Source organism: Trachurus japonicus, chromosome 15, assembly GCF_045865225.1.
Source record: "Trachurus japonicus isolate A0001 chromosome 15, Traja_1.0".
NCBI lineage: Eukaryota > Metazoa > Chordata > Actinopteri > Carangiformes > Carangidae > Trachurus > Trachurus japonicus.
This window is the reverse complement of record NC_140921.1, coordinates 30110248-30129679: the sequence shown is the minus strand read 5'-3', so window position 1 is coordinate 30129679 and position 19432 is coordinate 30110248. Positions and strand designations below refer to the sequence as shown.

At 42.7% G+C, this 19432-nt stretch overlaps 2 protein-coding genes across 2 annotated transcripts in view; one reads left to right on the top strand and one right to left on the bottom strand.

The window, feature by feature from the left end:
- nt5c2a (5'-nucleotidase, cytosolic IIa) overlaps positions 1-9078 on the top strand; it is a 28589-nt gene extending 19511 nt beyond the window's left edge. Inside the window, exons 15-17 of the mRNA XM_085800935.1 lie at positions 5475-5535; positions 5696-5872; positions 7431-9078. Coding sequence (XP_085657061.1) covers positions 5475-5535; positions 5696-5872; positions 7431-7700 — 508 coding nt within the window. The 3' untranslated portion in view covers positions 7701-9078. The remainder of the gene's footprint in view (positions 1-5474; positions 5536-5695; positions 5873-7430) is intronic.
- A 7965-nt stretch (positions 9079-17043) lies between these two features.
- borcs7 (BLOC-1 related complex subunit 7) lies at positions 17044-18558 on the bottom strand. Its single transcript, XM_085800943.1, has 5 exons — positions 18379-18558; positions 17787-17849; positions 17393-17436; positions 17292-17312; positions 17044-17188 (listed from the first exon to the last, which is right to left on the bottom strand). The coding sequence occupies exons 1-5, from the start codon at positions 18508-18510 to the stop codon at positions 17137-17139; spliced, it is 312 nt and encodes a 103-aa protein (XP_085657069.1). The 5' UTR covers positions 18511-18558; the 3' UTR covers positions 17044-17136.
- Between the last annotated feature and the right edge of the window lie 874 nt (positions 18559-19432).

The window sequence follows — 19432 nt, the reverse complement described above, 5'->3', positions numbered from 1 at the left end:
GAGAAAATACCGGAAAATACCCATGCGTTTTACGTTTTTTAAATAATAATGGGTGAGGAAGCGTTCAAAACCAAAAAGAACGAGCCCATCCGCGTATCTCTCGATTGCCCTGAACGGGGTCTGTGCTGCAAAATGCGCTGCAATTCAGGGGGTGAATTTCGCGCGCTGGCCGGTGGACCTGACGTCAGCGCGTCCACGACTGCCTTCGAATGGATCAATGGAATGGAGACATGAAGAGGGCAACCGCGGCAGAGCCATTGATATAGTAACAGAGTGGCGACACTCCCTGTTATATCAATCGCTCTGAACCAGGTAGATCCAAATTAGGCCTACTGTTACTGCCAGCAAACGACCCAGCACAACTGAAAGCCCTGTAAACCCCCCCCCCACCGCCACTCTCTCTCCCCCTCCCTTCACACACGCTCACAGCAGCAGGCAGGTCACTTACACACCCTCTCCCTCTTCACTACTGTCTTATTATTAGCCGTTAGCCGCAGCTAGTGGTTAAAAGCCGACGTTATAACTTTAACAACGTTATCAGGCAGGTGGACAAACGTCCTCTTTTGCCCGGACACGTCCACTTTTCACGTCCTGGCCGGCGTGACCGCGACGCGTCCGTTTTTTTTTTTTTTTTTAATGAAATCATGAATATGTCCGGTGTTGATTGGTTTTCATGGGACCGCGGACCCTGACAGATGTGGTCCGACACCCGGACCCGGCGCGTTAATTCTCAGTACCGGCCTGTAGGAGTAGGAGCCCATACAGATCCATGCAGAGGAGCTCAGAGGAACAGACAGCAGCCCCCTGCTGCAGCACAGTGAAGAGGCGTGTGTGTGTGTGTGTGTGTGTGTGTGTGTGTCTGTCTGTCTGTCTGTCTGTCTGTCTGTCTGTCTGTCTGTCTGTCTGTCTGTCTGTCTGTCTGTCTGTCTGTCTGAGAGAGAGAGAGAACCTACAGTAAAATACCCCCCCACCCACCCGAGATAGGAAAGACTGTAAAGAGTAAAGTAAACAGCGAAGAGTCTGTGCGCGCTCCCGTGCCGGTGGCTTCGCTGGTTGCTGTAGTTACGCGCAGCGGCCGTCGCGTCACTGGCCGTTCTCATTAATCCTGCCCTATGATCCTTTAAGACTTATATTAACACAAAAATATCGCTTACTTCTGCTTTAATATACCTACAGCCAAGTTTCCAGTATCTCTTTTTTTTTTTTAGACGGTTTATAGATTTATCTCAAAACTGTAATCTGAATGTGTCTGTAACTTCAGACAAAAAAAATCAAAATAAGAGCTTTAGGGGCTGTGTCCACCAGACGCGTTTTCAGCGCTCTGGGCGTCTACTTTTCATTCAAACCCTATTGAGTTGGGCGCTCACAGCGCTCAGCGCCCTCGGCGCTTGCTTCTTTTTGTCGCGGCGCTCACAGCGCTTCGAGTTGAAATCTGTTCAACTTTTAGAACAGCGCTGCGCTTGTCAATGTCACTTTTCACCGCACTGACCAATCAGAATCAAGAAGGTTCGGGACATACGTTACCGACAGCAACACAACCGGAGACGTGGCTCGGTTTATATCATGACCCACACTTGTATTGAAGGTAGGCCGACCTCAGGGTCCATGTCAAAAGCTGCTGCTAATGCTGTTGTGTATTTCTGACACTCGTTGTAGTGTTTACATTAAACAAGGCAGGAACACGGAAGTGTCAGAGGACTCGTTTTGTAACCTAGCAACAGCGGCATTCTGACGAGGGAGAGAGAGAGCGCTAAGCGCTGGGAAAGCAGCGCTGAGAGGCTGTCAGCGCTAAAAACGCGTCTGGTGGACACAGCCCCTGTCATTTCAAAATAAGAGTAGGCTACTGATGTGTTGATGATTTTTGTTTGTTTTCAAATATAAAGTCACATGATGCAGCCATCACTGGGTTCTGTGTGATGTCACACATGACGGCTTCACACATGATGTCATACAGAATGTTCCCATGGACACCTGTGTGATGTCATACAGTTCCTTTGATCTCTGCTGAGGTGGGCCAGCACTTGACTTCAGAGACACATTTCTCTTTTGATACTCACAGTGAACGGCCGAAAGTCTGACCTCTCTGTTAAGTTACAAATTATTCATCGCAATTAGTTAATTACGAGATATTACGAGTGATTATTATAAAATTTACATAATAACGAGTAATACATTCAAGTAATTAATTTATAACCCACATCTTGTATTCCTTCTCCAACCGTGCTATACAGTCTGTGTTAAGCAAAGTTGGCAGAAAGTGAAAACAAAATGTCATCCGCACCAGCAAATCCTAATAATGGGAACCAGCAAATGGGGAATGCCCCTCAAATGCTGCAGCTCCTCAAAAAACCCCTTCTAGACACAAATATTGTAAAAGAGTTGGCTGAACAAAACGCTGCTCTGAAGCAACAGCTGCTCAGCAAAGAGAACAGCTGGGTGCAGGAAAAGAATAGGATGCAGGCTTGGTATCAAGGCAAGCAACGGCAAATGGAACAATTTATCGATGAAAAAATGCAGGAACTCCACCGCTGCACGGAAGATCTCACTGCCTGCCGAAAGAGCATCAGTTGGTTCCACAACCAGTTGAAGGAAAAAGACGAAAAGATTGAATCTCTGGAGGACTCCTTCGCCAAGTCACTCGGTATGTTCAATGAAACATGGACGAACCGAATGAGAGCAAAAGAAGAGAAAGCTGCAGCTGAACTCCAAGCTCTGCAGGAGAGCTACAACAAGAAGATTGTACTCATCATGAAAGAGAAAGACAAAGAGGTCTCCAGTGTTAGGAGTGAAAACATGTCACTGGTGACAATGAACGAGGAGTGCAGGCAGGAGCTCCTGGACATGAGGACCAAGTTGCAGAAATGCGAGTCTGACTGCGAGGCCAAAACCAATGCCCTGCAGCAGGTGACTAGCAAGGAAAAGAACATGGCAGATGAGCTCCGAGCTCTGTAGGAGAGCTGCAACAAGACTGAACTTATCATGAAAGTGAAAGACAAAGAGATCTCCAGTTTTATACGTGAAAACATTGAACTGGTGAGAATAAGGCAAGAGCGCAGGCTGGAACTGATGGACATGAGGACCAAGTTTAAGAAATGCGAGGCCAGAGTCAACGACCTGCAGGAAACACTTGCACAGGAGACGACAGAGAAAGAGGAGCTGCACAGACAGACAATGGACATTGAGGAGAGTTGGCTGAAAAAGGAGAGAGACTGGTTGTTATGGACCAGACGAATGGAGGAGGACATGCAGCGCCTGACTACTGAAAAGACAGAGTTTCAGGAACTGGCCTGCAAAACCGATAAGGAGAAAGCAAAAATTAAGAAAGATGAGGAAAAGAGGCTCAAAGAGGAGTTGAAGGAGCAGAAGGAGCAGAAGAAGCAGGAGAAGAAAGAAAGGGAAGAGAGAGAGAAAAATGAGAAGAGGGAGAGGAGAGAAAGAGAAGTGCAAGACAGGAAAGAAAGAAAAGAGAGAAAGAACATTGAGAAGAGGGAAAAGAAAGAAAGAAAAGAACAAGAGAAAATAGAAAGAGAGGAGAGTCAGAGGAGAGGAAGAGAAATGACAGTCCTCCCTTTACCCACCTGAACAACTCCTCCTAGCATCATGCTCTCCTGATAGAAATGAATGGATTCAGTGTCAAGATTGGGTTTTCTCCAGGAAGTCTGGTTTCTCCCACCTGTTTCGTTTAAAAAAAAAAAAACATCTGTTAAGTTAATTTTGTTGTTCTTGATAACAAACATAAATTAATCAATCTATGTAGTATTTTAATCAGCAACAACTGAATGAATGATGACACAAATCCACAAGTATTTGAAAAAAGCAGAGAAGATATCCCACCGATCATCATTTCTGTATGAAATCTCCCTCTCTCTTTCTCTCTATCAAAATAATCTCTCTCTCTATGAAATCTCTCTCCCTCCCACTTTCTAACTCCTACCCTCCTCCCTTTACCCTCCACCCCCTGCCACCTGAACAACTCCTCCTAGCATGATGCTCTCGTACTAAATTAATGGATTCAGTTTCAGTGTCAAGATTGGGTTTTCTCCAGGAAGTCTGGTTTCTCCCACCTATTTTGTTTAAAAAAAAAAAAAAAAAACATCAGTTCTGTTCATTTTGTTGTTCTTGATAACATACATAAAATAATAACTTATGTTAAATGAGCAACAATTGAATGATGGCACAAATCCACAAGTACTTGAAAAAGCAGTGAAGATACTGCAGCAAAAGCAGTGAAGATCTACCACCGAGCATCTATGAAATCTCAAAATGGCAAGAACTTCCTAGGATTTCAATAGGGTCCTCCATCCAACTTCATCGTCACTTCATCTCTCTCTCTCTCTCTCTCTCTCTCCCTTTCTATTATATATATTAAATGACATGATTGTTCAATGCATGTAATTGTATTTTTTGTATTTCTTTGTTATTTAGTTTACTTTAATAAGTTTATTTGTATCAGAAAGAATTTACAAAATATGAGATGATAACGGAACGTTACGAGTCGGAGTTGTTTTCAAGGTAGATTCATGCAAAACAGCAGATGTGCGTTGCCCACAGAGGCAGTTTTTCAGCAAGCAGTCTCTGTCGGCTGGTTACATTATTTTTAGGAGACAAATGTTGGTCTCATTGATGAAATCTAACAATTTGTGGCAGTCACATTAGTTTGTTTGAATGAAAAGTGAAGCTTCATATCTGTAAGTGATTGGACAGAGGAGCAGCGCTGCTGGGGCTCTGTAGCCTAACGTTACATACAGAAATCACAACTTTTACATCAATACAGTAAATGAATATTTTACAATGAACCGATCCGTCTGCATTAAATTTTATTTTATTAAGTTATATGACATGGCAGCATTTTTAATTTGTAAATTTTCAGATTTGTACATATTTCCAAGTAGTTGCGCTTCCTGTTGTAAACAACAAGAAACACGCATATGCACACAGCAATCACAAACCGGGATACTGTATTTATCATGTATACAGAGATACTGAATAACCGGGTTTCTCTAAGTTCAGGTAAACACCATACCCCAAATTTGATCAAAATCAGGATACACATCAAAACCAGGATACTTAAGTCCATGTAAACACAGTGTTTATCTGTAGTCAGTTAGCCCTGTTGTTATGGAAACATGTAGAAATGTCTGTGCACCTAACTTAGTCTGAGGTCACTTTTTGTAGAATAAATAAATATCTATGAAGTTCTGTTGAACCTGAATTACATTTGTGCTATAGTTCTTATGCTGATTCATCCTCTGGTGCTTCATCAGTTTATTTTCAGCTTCATTTCTAAGACCGGAATAGCACCTCTGTGTGTTTGTGCATTTGAATGCAGCTTCCTCTGTGTGCCAGTCCGTATTATACTAAACTGACAGTACAATGAGTAGAAACTGGCAGCATGTTACGTAATCTGACGGAGCTTGTGCAGCGTCCAGCTGATGTGGGAGCTGCATTTTAGTAAAGTTGTGTTGTGTGTTCAGGCACCTGGACAGCAGCAGCAACGAGAGACCAGACATCAGCTCCCTGCAGAGACGGATTAAGGTAGAAACTCCTCTGACACTGACACACAGAAATCAACCATGAGACACTTAGAAGGATAAATGTGTAAAGCTGCTGATGTTTCCATCTCTACCACTGTTGAACATTCCTGCTCCCGCACCATCAACGTGTTTTTTGAAGCTCGTCTCTGTGTCCCCTCCAGAAAGTCACCCATGACATGGACATGTGCTACGGCATGATGGGAAGCCTGTTTCGCAGTGGCTCCCGTCAGACGCTGTTTGCCTCCCAAGTGATGCGTTACGCCGACCTGTACGCCGCCTCCTTCATCAACCTGCTCTACTACCCCTTCAGCTACCTATTCAGAGCTGCACACGTCCTGGTCAGTCACTGTCATCACATTTTAGTTGATGATTAATTGCCATTACTTTTACTTTTTTACTGTTGCTTGTTATGTGTGTTTTCTTAGCCTTCGCTGTCTCTTTTAAAGGGATAGTTCAACATTTTGGTAAATTGTAATCCCAATAGTTTTAGGAGTAGGTTCTTTACCTTCAATTGTCAGTGCAAGATGCCAGGCAGAGATCCAAGCTGCTACTAACAGTATAGGCTTGTGGTATTTCCAGACTTTCTCTCAAAACTCATCAAATACACAATCCAACAACTCCAAAACACTCTCTTGGACAATTTGTGACCTGCACATTCACCACGCTATGAGATAATAACGTTAGGAGACAGAGTTGTTTTCCAGGTAAATGCAAAGCCGCCCATGCGCGTTCCCGTAAACTGTCTTGTATGTAACAACATCTCTGTCCCGTCTGTCCGTCCTGGGTGAGGGATCCCTCCTCTGTTGCTCACCCTGAGGTTTCTCTGATTTTTCCCTGTTAAAAGAGTTTCCTTGGAGTTTTTCCTCAGTGGATGTGAGGGTCTAAGGACAGAGGATGTTGTTACGATGCCATGTAAAGCCCTTTGAGACAAACTGTTTGTAAAAACGGGCTATACAAATAAAATTGCCTTGCCTTGCCCGTCCTGGGCAGTCGTTTTTCGGCAAGGAGTCTCCTTTCAGCACAACACCAGCTTTTGCACACACACACTAAAATAAGGATTCAGATGGAAACAGAGATGTCTTTTATTCCACCATTAAAATATGTTCTGTCATTATGAAACAAAAGTTACATCTTATGTTACATATTATTCTATTCACATAAACAAAAAGGCAGACAGTAACTGTCTACATCTGTAGCTGTTCAGAAAATAAAGTGATGGGTGGATATAAACTCGCACTCACATGGCGTTAAGACGCACAATGGCTCATCTGGCACTGCTCGAGGATGTGGTGCACTGGAGACCGGCACATGATGAGTGGCTCACGAGCCGGTTCCAATATGTGCTGTGGCTGGACTCACTCGCATTAGGTCTTGGCCTGAATCCGGCCAAAAAAAGAAAAAAAGATGTGCCTGGCCTGATGCGTCAGCGCTGATTCAGTGCATTTCACAATAAACAACACAGACGCGTTTTATATTAAAAAAAATTTAAAAAACGAAAGAAAGAAAAAAAGCACCGAGTCATTTGTTCACTCAAAGCAGCACATCTGAACAGGTCGGCCCCTTTTCTGACGTCATTGATTTGGTATGAATGAATATTCATCACCTTATAGGCACCGTACGGGCGCGCTAAAGCCCTTCCTCATGAGCGCCAACTTTAGAATTGATTGTGATTTATAAATGGAAACAGGCGTAGACGTGCGTGCGCAAAGTTTTTGTGTGCGCATTTTCTGTGTTTCCTCCGTAGCTGTAGTGATCTTTCCTACGCACAGTTTTCTAATTGAGGCCCCAGGTAATTCTGTAATAACTGTGCCAGGCCTAATAGAGTGCATCTATAAGTGTGTGTCTGTCATCTGTGTTTGATGCAGTTTTGGTGATGTGATTGTTTTCTGCCTCCAGATGCCTCACGAGTCGACGGTGGAGCACACCCACGTCAGCATCATCGACACAGAGTCTCCGCTGGCAACGCGGAACCGCCACGACGTCGACTTCAAGGAGATGGAGTGCAAGCGGCACCAGCTGACCCGGTCCATCAGCGAGATCCAGCCCCCCCACTTCTTCCCACAGGCTCCACAGGAGATCACCCACTGTCACGATGAGGATGATGACGAAGAGGAGGAGGAGGAGGAGGAGGAGGAGGAGGAGGAGGAAGAAGAAGAGGAAGAGTAGATGGAGGAAGATGAGTTTTTTCTCTCATCCAGTTCTTCCAGGTTTTTACTGTTTGGCGTTGATCCTTGTGTTTTGTTCCGACCCAGAGCCACTTTTCCGTTTAGAGGAACAGCTACGTGACGTTTACTGGTCTGGACCTGATCCCCTACATGATGGGGACTACTGTAGATTCAAGTGGTCCACGACTGAATCACAACTACAAAGTGAATTTAGCTTGCTGCCTGTCAGTGTAAGAATCAGGCAAAAAATGGGGGAAAAAAGCTACCTTACACAGGTAGAGCAGCTGTTTGTTTCATTTCCTGCTTTTGTTGATCTGTTACTGTCAACAGTTCACTGCCCTGTCGCTTTGTCCTGCACCGCACCTCCAACCTCAAACCGTGTCACATAGAGGTGAAGATGTCCAACTTAATCCATCTTAAAGGAGCAGTCCACCTTAAAACTCTGTGCCACAGCTGACACAGACACATTCGTCACATACTTTACATTTTTGGGACCATACTGTTTGTTTTTGAGGGGTCGTTTTTTTTTTTTTTTCCACTTTTCTACCCCAGGTCAAATGTAGAGATGTGATGATATGTTGATGTTTTCTTAGCACAGTAGAACTTTACAGAAGAAATGATTTTAAACATGTCTGAGAGAGGGAGATGCAACAGAGCACAAAGCAATGCAGCAACTAAACAAGACGGAGTGTCTTGTTTTGTTCTTGTTGAAAAGCAACAAACCTTCAACTGGATTTGAGTTGTTGTTGTTTTTAAATCCCATTTTGTGTTTTATAAGAATTCTTGGATATACAGAAAGGATTTAAGAACACATCTGGATGAGGGGGAAACTAAACTGTAGTGTGTGTGTGTGTGTGTGTGTGTGTGTGTGTGTGTGTGTTTGTGTTGAACACAGCTGCTGAGTGCGTCATTAAATGTTATTTTCTGTTACAGTTTGTGGTGACGTGACGTCAGCAGCCAGAGCCACTTTGTTAATGACCCACTTCTCCTCACTGCTGTTAAAACAGGACCACACGTCTGCTATTCCACACAGTCGATGAGCACGGGGGCCCAGGCTGTGGCCCCGGGGCCCCTGCTGGCCCTCCTCCAGTCTGCCTGCATTATTCTGTACTGACAGAAGTCTAATGTGATGTTACTGCCTTAGTCATCAAACTCTGAGCCCGTACAGTGAGTGAGTGATATCAATAGTTAAAGACTAGATTTTTAACATGAATGGTGAATTATTTTCATGAGTGGGAGAAATGTCCCCAGTCTGACAGGAAACATGTCCCCAGTCTAGATATCTCATGGGATAGTAAGAATAGAAGAGACATCATAGATTTGATGTTTTATGACAAGTTAAAAATTCTAATTTCTGTGCATCATTTCAAATTTTGTTTGTCAAAGATTTGATTTAATGACCTTTTTTTTTATCAATGCTTTTGTGACTTGAGTCGGAGTTATAGGTCATGTTTTGTTTTTCTCTCTGTTCATAGATTTGACATGCTATATTACAAGTGTGTAATAAGACGTCCAGATGTTGACTGTATGTATTTCTGCTGGAGGTGATGGTGAGGTGATCAGGTGAACATGCTGCTGTTCTCTGACTGAAGCTGATCTGTGATCAGATCTGTCTGCTGTAAACATGCTGTTACTGTAATTGGAGGAGGGGGCTGAGCTTACTGCACTACTGCCATCACACATACTGTCAGTATATGCACTAGTGTGTTTTTTTTTTCTTTGATTATCATGTTTTTCTGCCACTGCCCCGGTCAGTAAAGCAGGAGGAGACCTGGTCAACTGGAGTAATAATAATGCACAGTATTGATCCTTAGATGAGGTGAACAGTGAAAACTTGTGTTACAGCCTCACACTCATTCTGTTATTTGAGTATGGGAGCAATATGTTACAGCGCTGGTTTCAGAGTGGACGTCTCCAGAAGTGAGCAGTCACACTGACCTCAGAGCAGTTTTCTTTTCAGTTTTCTTACTTGATTGATTTCAGAGCTGTCGTGCATGCCCGTGTTGACGACAGCGGTCGCCGCCAGCCGCTTGGAAAAACCTGCTTCAGCCTTGATAATCAGACATAACTCAAGTGTAAAGTGAACCAAATGAATGTATTTTTATCCGCGACTGTCGATGCATGTGTTGAAGTTGCATTTTGATTTTAAATGTTGCCTTTGTGTTGAACAGATTTGAGACGGTTTGAGTCATGACTGATGTTTGTATTAAATTTTCTGATGCAATATTGTAGCTGTGTTTTCATTTCCCTGTTCCCTGTTGATGATTCACTTTTCAAAGTTATTCATACAATCCCAGTAACGTGCAGTGACATATCTGTGGGTGTTGTGTTTTTTAGATTGTGACAAGCTCTGCAGAGGATGGATGGATAGATAGATAGATATTATTCAAGACTCAAGGTCCATACAAAAACACAGTAGTCTTAACAACTTGTACCTTTGTACCAGTACCTCCAGTGCTCAGACGTGCAATGTGACACTGTATGCAATGTTCACCAGGACCAAAAGTATTTGATTTTCAGATTAATTTAGTCGGCAGATAAACTTGTACATAAGCTTCTCAAGACAGTTTGAAGTGTATTAACTCGACATTAACTTTTCACTGGTGCTGATCCATCTGGGCCTCTTGAGCGATATTCTCATATCTTTGTTTGCCATTTACAGTCTCAGAAAGTTGTTTTTTTATAGTTTGACCACAGATGTGCAGTGTTCAGAGGTGTGCAATATGTTTTAAATAGAGTCAGCTTCACTCCCATCTGTGCAGCAGCCAAATTTTCATGACAATACATTTGCTTGCACATACAACATACAACACTGATGATAGCTGTCCTCGTCATCTGTCAGCCGAACTTCATTAACATTTGAATTAATTAAACTGTGTCCGACCACAACAGGAGGATGAAGAGAGAGGCCGAACAGTGGCCATGCAAAAGTTCATTGATTTAAAGGGATTGTTCAACATTTTGGAAAATTGTCCCATTGCCATAATCCCTATAGTTTAGAGCAGAGCCGCAAGCTGCTCAGAGCTACGCTACAGAGGCTAATGGAATTTCTTGGTTTCCCTCATCAAACTCATCAAATACACAATCCAACAACTCTAAAACGCTCTGGTGGACAAGTTGTGACCTGCACATTCACCACGCTATGAGATAATAACACAACGTTACCACACAGAGTTGTTTTAGAGGGAAATGCAGAGACTGCTTGCTGAAAAACTGCCCTCGACAGGAACGCACATCAGAGGTTTTGCATGAATTTACCTTGAAAACAACTCTGTCTGTAGCTCTGAGCAGCTCACGGCTCTGCTCCACCGTTCTAAAAATAGCTTGCACCGACAATTTAAGGTAACGAACCTACACCAAAAACTATAGGGATTATGGCAATGGGCCAATTTGCCAAAATGTTGCACTATCCCTTTAAGTAGTTTAGTTCAAATATGGTAGATTTATTACACACAAACTGAAATATTTCACGTCTTTATTTCTTTTCTCCTATCAACTGTACCACAGTCAGCCACCAGGAGTGATACAGTAGCTTATAGATATTTTGACTGGAAAGTTGTGTGTCGACTCCACTGCCCGTCACTGGCTCCAACACGAGGTTCAAGTATGCAGCATCTCCTGTTCCACAAATGTGTTGTGGAATGTCAAGCTCACAATGACCTCTTTCTGATAAAGTTTGTTTCAATCTGTGTTGTTTGCTTTAATAGTTGGGACCACAAGATATTTTCTTTTTGATCCTCACAAATTCAAAATCCAGTCACGGGCCAGATTCGGCCCAGGGGTCGCCAGTTGATGATCACTGGTGTAGGGGGGTCTAGTCTAGAGCAGTGGTTCTCAACTGGTGGGTCGGGACCCAAAAGTGGGTCGCGGACAGCTGGTCAAAAAAGTAAATAATATTTAATGCACATCTGATGTTGGACATGTCTTTTATTTTGAAAAATAACTTATATTGAAAGGCACGCATCACGTGAACACATGCAGTTGTGATGGTCCTCCTCACTTTCTTATTATTTGCTCTGAATGCAAAGATATCAGTTTCTTATTAATGTGGCCTGAATGCAGTGAAAATACCTTGTTTTGTGGGTCTTTATTTTGTGCAATTTGATATTTATTCACTTTTGTGAATATGCTCTGAATGCAGAGATGCATTAGAAGTCAAATATATAATTTTGTTGGTCTCCATTTTGTGCAGTTTGATATTTTTTACAGTAATTCACTCCCATACATGCAGTTGTCATGGTCCTCCTCAGTTTCATTCATGTGCTCTGAAATGCACTTTGCTCAATAAAGAGCAAAATTAGTTTTTAAAGGCTTAAAAAAAAAATCTTGGTTTGAATTCTATTAAAGTGGGTCGCGACTTAATGACCATGGGAAAATGTGGAGCCCAGAGTGAGACTAGTTGAGAACCCCTGGTCTAGAGCATGTTGAACCTGTGGCCTTAGAAGACTGAAGCAGCTGCATGATGTGATGTGATGTGATGTGATGTGATTTGAGGGCATCTGATTGCTCTAATTTGGGTCCAGAACATGATGATGTGATGTTTTCCAAAGGATCAGGAGCAGAGTGCGAAATACGGGGGGGTTTGGGGGGGTCGGACCCCCCCCGATTAACCCCTTGAGACCCCCTGAAAGACTCAAAAGCAAAATCTGAGGGGGGTCTCAATCTTGTCAAAAAATAATATAATATAATATAATATAATATAATAATTTTATTGTGGTCAATTAAATGTGTTTAAGATCACCATGTCCAGTATTCATGATTCAAAACATTTATTCGTTTAACATTAAGCTGAACCATGTCACCTGCGCATTATGCAAATTAGCCATGTGCGCCAGCCCAGCGCAGGAGTCGAGCCCACTCGCTATCAGAACAGAGGATCCCGTTCCTCTCCACCCTCTGCCGAAGAAAGTGAAGTTGAGGCCGAGTGCTCTGAAGACGTAGCCGCAGCCCCTGCTGCTAGCACTGGTGATTGGCCGCTTTTCTTTCTTTTTTTTTTTACACCTAAGCAGGTGGGGTAATGGAAATACCGCAACCCTTGGCTTGACATTAAGGCAGGAAAATAACTTAAAGTAAGAGGCTAGCCTGCTTCAGCATAGGCTACTATGGCCTGAACCCCCAGTGGTGTTGTTTGGCCAGGCGCCTGTTGTGAGCTATTTGTCTGTGCTTTTTCAATTTTTATGATGGCCCGTTATACGAATGTGATTTGTGGATGTGTTCAATTCTGTGTTTAAACGTTTCTAGATGGATGGTTAGATAAGGCTACATGATCGGTCATAGTTGCAGGCTGAGGATCTCGTGCACATAATTGCACGTCAGTCTCCGATCTCCAGATTTATACAGTTGGTTGTTATTTGAGTGCACGAGTTTGGTGTCTTTCATTCATTTTAATTATTGTATTTTATTTATTGTCTATTCGTTTCTGCATTGCCCTGATCGCGCGCCAGTCTCTGATACCTGGCATTTATTCATTGTTCAAGTGTGGTGCCAATTATTGTCTTTTATTTATTTGAATTATCGTCTATTTATCGTCAATTACTTTCTGCATTGTAATGCACAACTTTGCCTCTCCTTTTTAGGCTGTAGGCTAATTTTCTTGGCTTATTGTAGCCTAATGTTATAGTCCTACTTTATAAAAAGGAAAAAAAAATAACGGTATTGCGCAACAATCGCGAGTTAGGGACCCCCCCGAATATTGATGGGTATTTCGCACACTGATCAGGAGCCTCCCTGTTTGAGAACAGGTGAGCCTCCGTCAGACTTGTCGGACAACAGGTTGAACTCATCGGCCTTGTCCACATCACCTAGTGTTGATTCATTCTCTGAAGGCCATCACACCAGATCCCCCCGCGCTCCTCTTCCTCTGCCCGTTCCTGACGCGCCACAAAAGCCGTGTCATCTGAGTGTGTGTGGATTTGGCAGAATCAGAGTTGTATTTCAGTCCACTGTATATACAGAGTGATGAGGAGCCGGGCCAGACCGGTCCCCCGGGGGGCCGCGGCGCTGCTCCCTGCATATTATGTTTTTGTTCTGTTATTTCTGGGCTGCACACCATTAGGAAAAAATGTCTTCACTAGATGTCTGTCTGGTTGTGCAGAGGCCGAATGGGAGCAGGTTAATAACTGGATATAACATCTCATAACAGACTTGATATGTTGATAGAGCTGCAGGCCCAGTGTGAATGACACTCAGATCCAACAGTCAGATCAGACTACAGCTCTCTGTAGTAACCACTTCATGAGACAAGATTCATCACTTCCTGTCCACCACCAGCACTGATTCATCCTCACATAGAGGAAGTGTGACATGTAGTCATGCGAGATGCGCCGCTCATGGCACCAAAGTTTGGGCACCCCTGGTCAAGATTTCTGTTAACTTGAAGAGTTCAGCAAGTGGAAGATGAAATGATCTCCAAAATGCATAAAGTTACAGACATATTCCCTTCACATTTTCAAATTGACAGAAAAAGAAAATGTCCCACAGCAAAAGTTTGGCCACCCTGCATAGTTAGTAACTATAGCCCCCCCCCCTTTGAAAACTATCACAGTGTGTAAATAGCGGTAGTAGGCTAAATAGTCTGATACCTTGGTCAAAGTTATCTGAGAACTCAAGTCTCAAGGGTTTCCCATTCTTTTACAGGCTGCTGCTTGTTTCCCTTTTTAACTCCAAAATTATAGAAAACAACATAATACACTGATATTGATTGAAGTGTTTCATCTGTAACTTTATGTCTTTTGGAGATCATTTCATCTTCCACTTGCTTAACTGTTCACATTAACAGAAATGCTGACCAGGGGTGCCCAAACTTTTGCATTTGTGTTGTCTATGTTTATGTGTTGTGTGGATGAGTGGAAGTGTGGATGTTGTTGTTTTTATGAGCTACTGGAAAAAATGAATTGAAGTGAATAGCTAAAGTTCTATCTCTCTATCTGAGTCTGTGGAGTCCTGGGTTTCAAACCTCTACTGTACAACAGCACAAAAAGTCTTATCCAATGGGGTCCAGTTTAATTGTCAGTCAGGGCCGTTGTATAGGGGAGAAAAGTGATGATAATTCTAGGGGCGCTGCCAGCGCCCAGTGGGGCCCACAAAAAACCCTAGTAGTCTTATCTTTGTATGACTGGTTTGTTCTGCATAAGACCCTGACTAATACTCATAGTAATGCTGCATTAGCATCAAAACAAAGTAGGCTAAATAAAAAATGATACATACGTAGAAAAAAGTGGAAAAGTCAGGGGCCCACTTTGGTATTCTTTCAGGGGGCTCAGAAATCCTAGCAACGGCCCTGGTGTCAGTTCAAGTTCCTCCATGTGAAGAGGTCTGAAAGTGAAGAGGTCTCTGCGTGTTTTCCCTCACATGTTGCTCTCTATGATCCCATACGTGTTTCCCCTGCATGCAGCCTGCTGGTCGCCACTGAAGGACAACCCCCGGAGCCTTCGGCCTGTTCCCTGATCAGCTGCTGAGCTCTGGTGCGGCGGAGAGGAACACGTGCAGCGTTCAGTGACGAGACTCAGCAGCGTGGCCTCAGGGACAGCGCCAGGGTCAAGCAGCTGTCCGGCCTTCAGCCTGCTGATAAGTCAGTTCCTCCACCTGCTTATCACGAGTCTGAGCTGATGATGCAGCCAGTGAAAGACCTTTACAATACAATCTGTATGTAGAAATCCTCACTTCATCATATTATGATGAAGGATGGAGGATGTACTGAAGAGGTGTGTTGTCTCTCCTCAGTCCTCACTGCAGACTGAAAACTTCCCCACACACAACACACACATTAGATTCACTCAGGTCTTTACATTTCTCCCACATCCCCGTCACTGTTTGATATTTAATGTCTCCCAGCATTGCAACATTCTTCATGTTTAGATCATGAATATAGTCTGTTTTGTTTTGTTTATCTAGCACATATTAAAAGTGGGTAATACAGTTACCATTAAAAAAAATAACAGTGGACAAAGCAGACATGCAGGGAGGTCCAAAAAAACCCTAGTTGGGACTTCCCTTATAAGGTATCAAAATGGATGTTGTCATTACACAAAACACACACACACATCACGCTATTAAAAACTTAAAATATATTAAGCAATTGATAGATTAAGATGTTTCTTTATTGTATGGAGTCTAATCTACGATTCCCTGCAAACAAGAGCTGGAGAAACCTACACCATAATTAAACATCCAATGTTTTGTTTATTTATTTATTTTTTCTGGTATTTATTACTAATTATTATTATTTATCTGTTTTTTTTCATTTACCACTATAGTATTATTATTACTGTGAGTATTATATTTTCAATTTCAGTATATGTATGCATGTGAGTGTACGTTTGTGTATACAGATGTTTGATATAAATTAAAATATATATATAAATACTACTAATAAAAAAGATTAAGCTATGTTTCACTGATTTTTTTAAATGACACATGGGTTTAATGGAGTGAGGGAGGAAATGAATTCCACATCTTGGAACCTCTGTAGGAGATCTGAACTGAGATGAGATGTGGAGGCAATGATTCTCACTGCTCGTTTTTGGCAACCCAAGAATTGGTTGCAGTGACTAGTTGCCCAAGCAATGTTGCAGTAACTGATGGAGGAATAAATTATTGACAACTCATGTCTTACAGCTGTCTGTGGCATTAAGAGAAGCAGATAACACAGGTATTAAATAAAATCATTTAATACAACTGATCAAAATATTTTACATGACAGACAAAAGAACAAACTCTCCATGGCTGCTGCTTTGCAGAGGAATGCATGTGTAACCGGCCTGTCCTGTCACTGGCCTTCACGTGCGCACACACACTGCGGCGTGCAGCACCTCACAGTCCCAGCTGTACCAGTGTTAAAGGGATAGTTCAACATTTTGGCAAATTGGCCCATTGCCAATATCCCTATAGTTTTAGGAGTAGGTTCGTTTTATATTTAATTGTTGGTGCAAGCTATTTTTAGAACGGCGGAGCAGAACCGTGAGCTGCTCAGAGCTACACTACGGAGGCCAATGGTAAATTCATGCAAAATCGCTGATGCGCGTTCCTGTCAGGGGCAGTTTTTCAGCAAGCAATTTCCCTCTAAAACAACTCTGTGTGGTAACATTGTGTTATTATCTCATAGCGTGGTGAATGTGCAGGTCACAACTTGTCCACCAGAGCGTTTTGGAGTTGTTGGATTGTGTATTTGATGAGTTTGATGAGGGAAACCAAGAAATCCCATTAGCCTCCGTAGCGTAGCTCTGAGCAGCTCACGGCTCTGCTCCGCCATTCTAAAAATATCTTGCACCGACAATTAAAGGTAATGAACCTACTCTTAACACTATAGGGATATTGGCAATGGGCCAATTTGCCAAAATGTTGAACTATCCCTTTAAAGCAGAAATGTGGTGTTAAAGCCTGCGGATGGTGCAGCTCTGCTCAGGCAGCGTTGGTTAACAAAGGAAGACTTCAGAGGTTCACTTCAGCAGGTGTCTCAGCTGGTCCTGCAGGTTTTTAGAGTGTTCCACACTGGAGGAAGGAGACAAGCACACAACAGTGAGAGGCAGCGCACGTCATCAGTGTGTGTGTTATGGCTCACTGAGGAGACAGTGATGTCAGTGTTTAGACTTACTTCTTCTGGATGGCCTCCTGCCTGAGTGACAGACAGACAGACTATATTTAGTTTGGACAAAAGGCAATGAGCTACACATATCAATGCTGACTGATACTCACTGGTACTGTAAATGTGTGGTGATAATGGACATCTTTCTCAGACTCTGGAAGACACAACATTATGATGGCGGATTAAAAGAACCAGACAGACAATAATAATGAATGTTACCTCTCAGAGAGAGACTGAGAACAACCCTGTGTGACTGCACCTTTGTGAAGCTGTTAAAGTTCACAAATAAAAAGGTTTGATTCCCGGCTCCTCCAGACTACACTTCAGTGTCCATGGGCAGAATGACCCCAACTGCCCCCAATGTATCTTTGATTTATGAATGTGAGAGAGTGTGTGGTAGAAAAGTGCTGCATGCGTAAGAAAAGTGTGCCTATTGGTAAACAGGAACTAGCCTACATATAATAAAGTGCAGACACGAGACCATTTGCACCTGTTCATACTCACATCTTCAGAGTGCAGGATGGCGTCCTCCTGAATCACCATGTTTCTTGCTGCTTGACCAAGAAGCTGAAGAAGAGATATGTGCAGCAATGTGGATCAATTAATTATTTTTAACATATTGTATCAATGTGACAGTCATTTTCTCGTTAGAACTAGTTTAAACTCTCAGCTCAGGGAGTGGAACAGGAAATCTGAAAAGCCTCAAACAATGATAATAGACAACAGTTTGACTGCAGAGCTGTGAAGCTGTCTTCTGCACTGGCTTCCGGGTTTCATTAGACCAACGCTAGCATTAGTCTACATTATAATCATTTAACTTTATCGTTACATGCGCCTATCTAGGCGTTTAGCTACATTGAAAACCTAGTTACATTAAAAAAAACCTGGTTACAGAGCCTTGTTAACGTTGTCCCCTTTATCAAGTTAACGAAAACAAACCCTTAAGCTCTAGTGTCAAAATTAAATTCCTGTCACCAGAGTCCGTGCCAGGGGCTTTTATTTTGAAAACAGAGTCGCTACCCGGGCGAAGTTTCCGGTTCTTTCTCCGCCTATCAGCGTTCCGAGGAAACAGATAAACCCTCTCATGTCGCCTCACCTCCTGGCTGCGGGAGCCCTTCAGCACCTGACGGGTCAACGCTATCACATCCCCGCTGCAGGAGCCCACCTTGTCGGATAATAAACCTTTGACAGACTGGCCGAACCGCGGCTGAGACTCAGCTGACGCCATTTTCTGTTTTGGTTTAGCGACGGCGAGCGACCAGGGTCAAAAGACACAGCAAGGCGTCCGAGAAAATCGCGCCAAATACTTCCTTTCAGACCAGAAAAAATCAATAGGCTACTATATTAGATTGATAAATTTACTCTCTGTTGTATCTCATTGTCACTCTCATGTAATTCACTTTTCACTCATTTTAAACCTACTGATTCACCTCATCATGTTACAAATCATCTATTTTAGGCTACTCTTAGAAAATTTTCAAAGAACCATGTCCTTGTAAATTATGCTTGTTGTTTTTTCTTTTGCCAATTGCAACAACATAGCCTAATAAGTAGCCTATTGTTGGGCGTTTTGTCAATAGTATTGTGGTTTTCTTTGAATAACACCTTGGTCAGCTGATCAGAAGAGAAACTCACTGTTTACTGACTGAGGGATGGCTGAGGTGGGTGACTGTTTCGTTGTGACATCACAAAGTCACAGATGGTCCTGGCAGCTCATTTTAAGATTTTTTTTTTTTTTTTCATTTTTAGATGTGATCTGTGTTCATTTTTTCTGGTTCCCCCAATTTGATACTTTCTCAGTAGTAGAACATAGACCTGCTTTATAATTGAAAATAATATTAACTTCTCAATTTGCAGCTTCCAATATGGGTGATGGTGTTGCATTGGTGTATCACATCTTGTGCACATTTTCTAAGGTGGTGTGTGCAAAATATAAGTGCCTTGTACACTTGTACTTCATTACAACAATGAAATTAGTGTAAATATACAGTATTTCTTCCTGCTTTTTGCAAGGATCCAATAAATTAAGTGCTGCCTTATCTTGTTTAAATTGGCACCGCCTTACATATTCACAGTCAAGGATGTGGCATTGAAGGAGCAGCATAAAAGCATGTCACTGCAGCAGCTCAGGGCCGTCCCGCACAACTCCT

Excerpts from the sequence above, each read along its gene's own strand:
- borcs7 (XM_085800943.1), bottom strand. The coding sequence starts at position 18,510 with ATGGCGTCAGCTGAGTCTCAGCCGCGGTTCGGCCAGTCTGTCAAAGGT. Across the intron at positions 17,437-17,786 it reads CCATCCTGCACTCTGAAGAT|AGTCTGAGAAAGATGTCCAT; the intron begins GTGAGTATGAAC and ends TGTGTCTTCCAG. Across the intron at positions 17,313-17,392 it reads ACCACACATTTACAGTACCA|GCAGGAGGCCATCCAGAAGA; the intron begins GTGAGTATCAGT and ends TCTGTCACTCAG.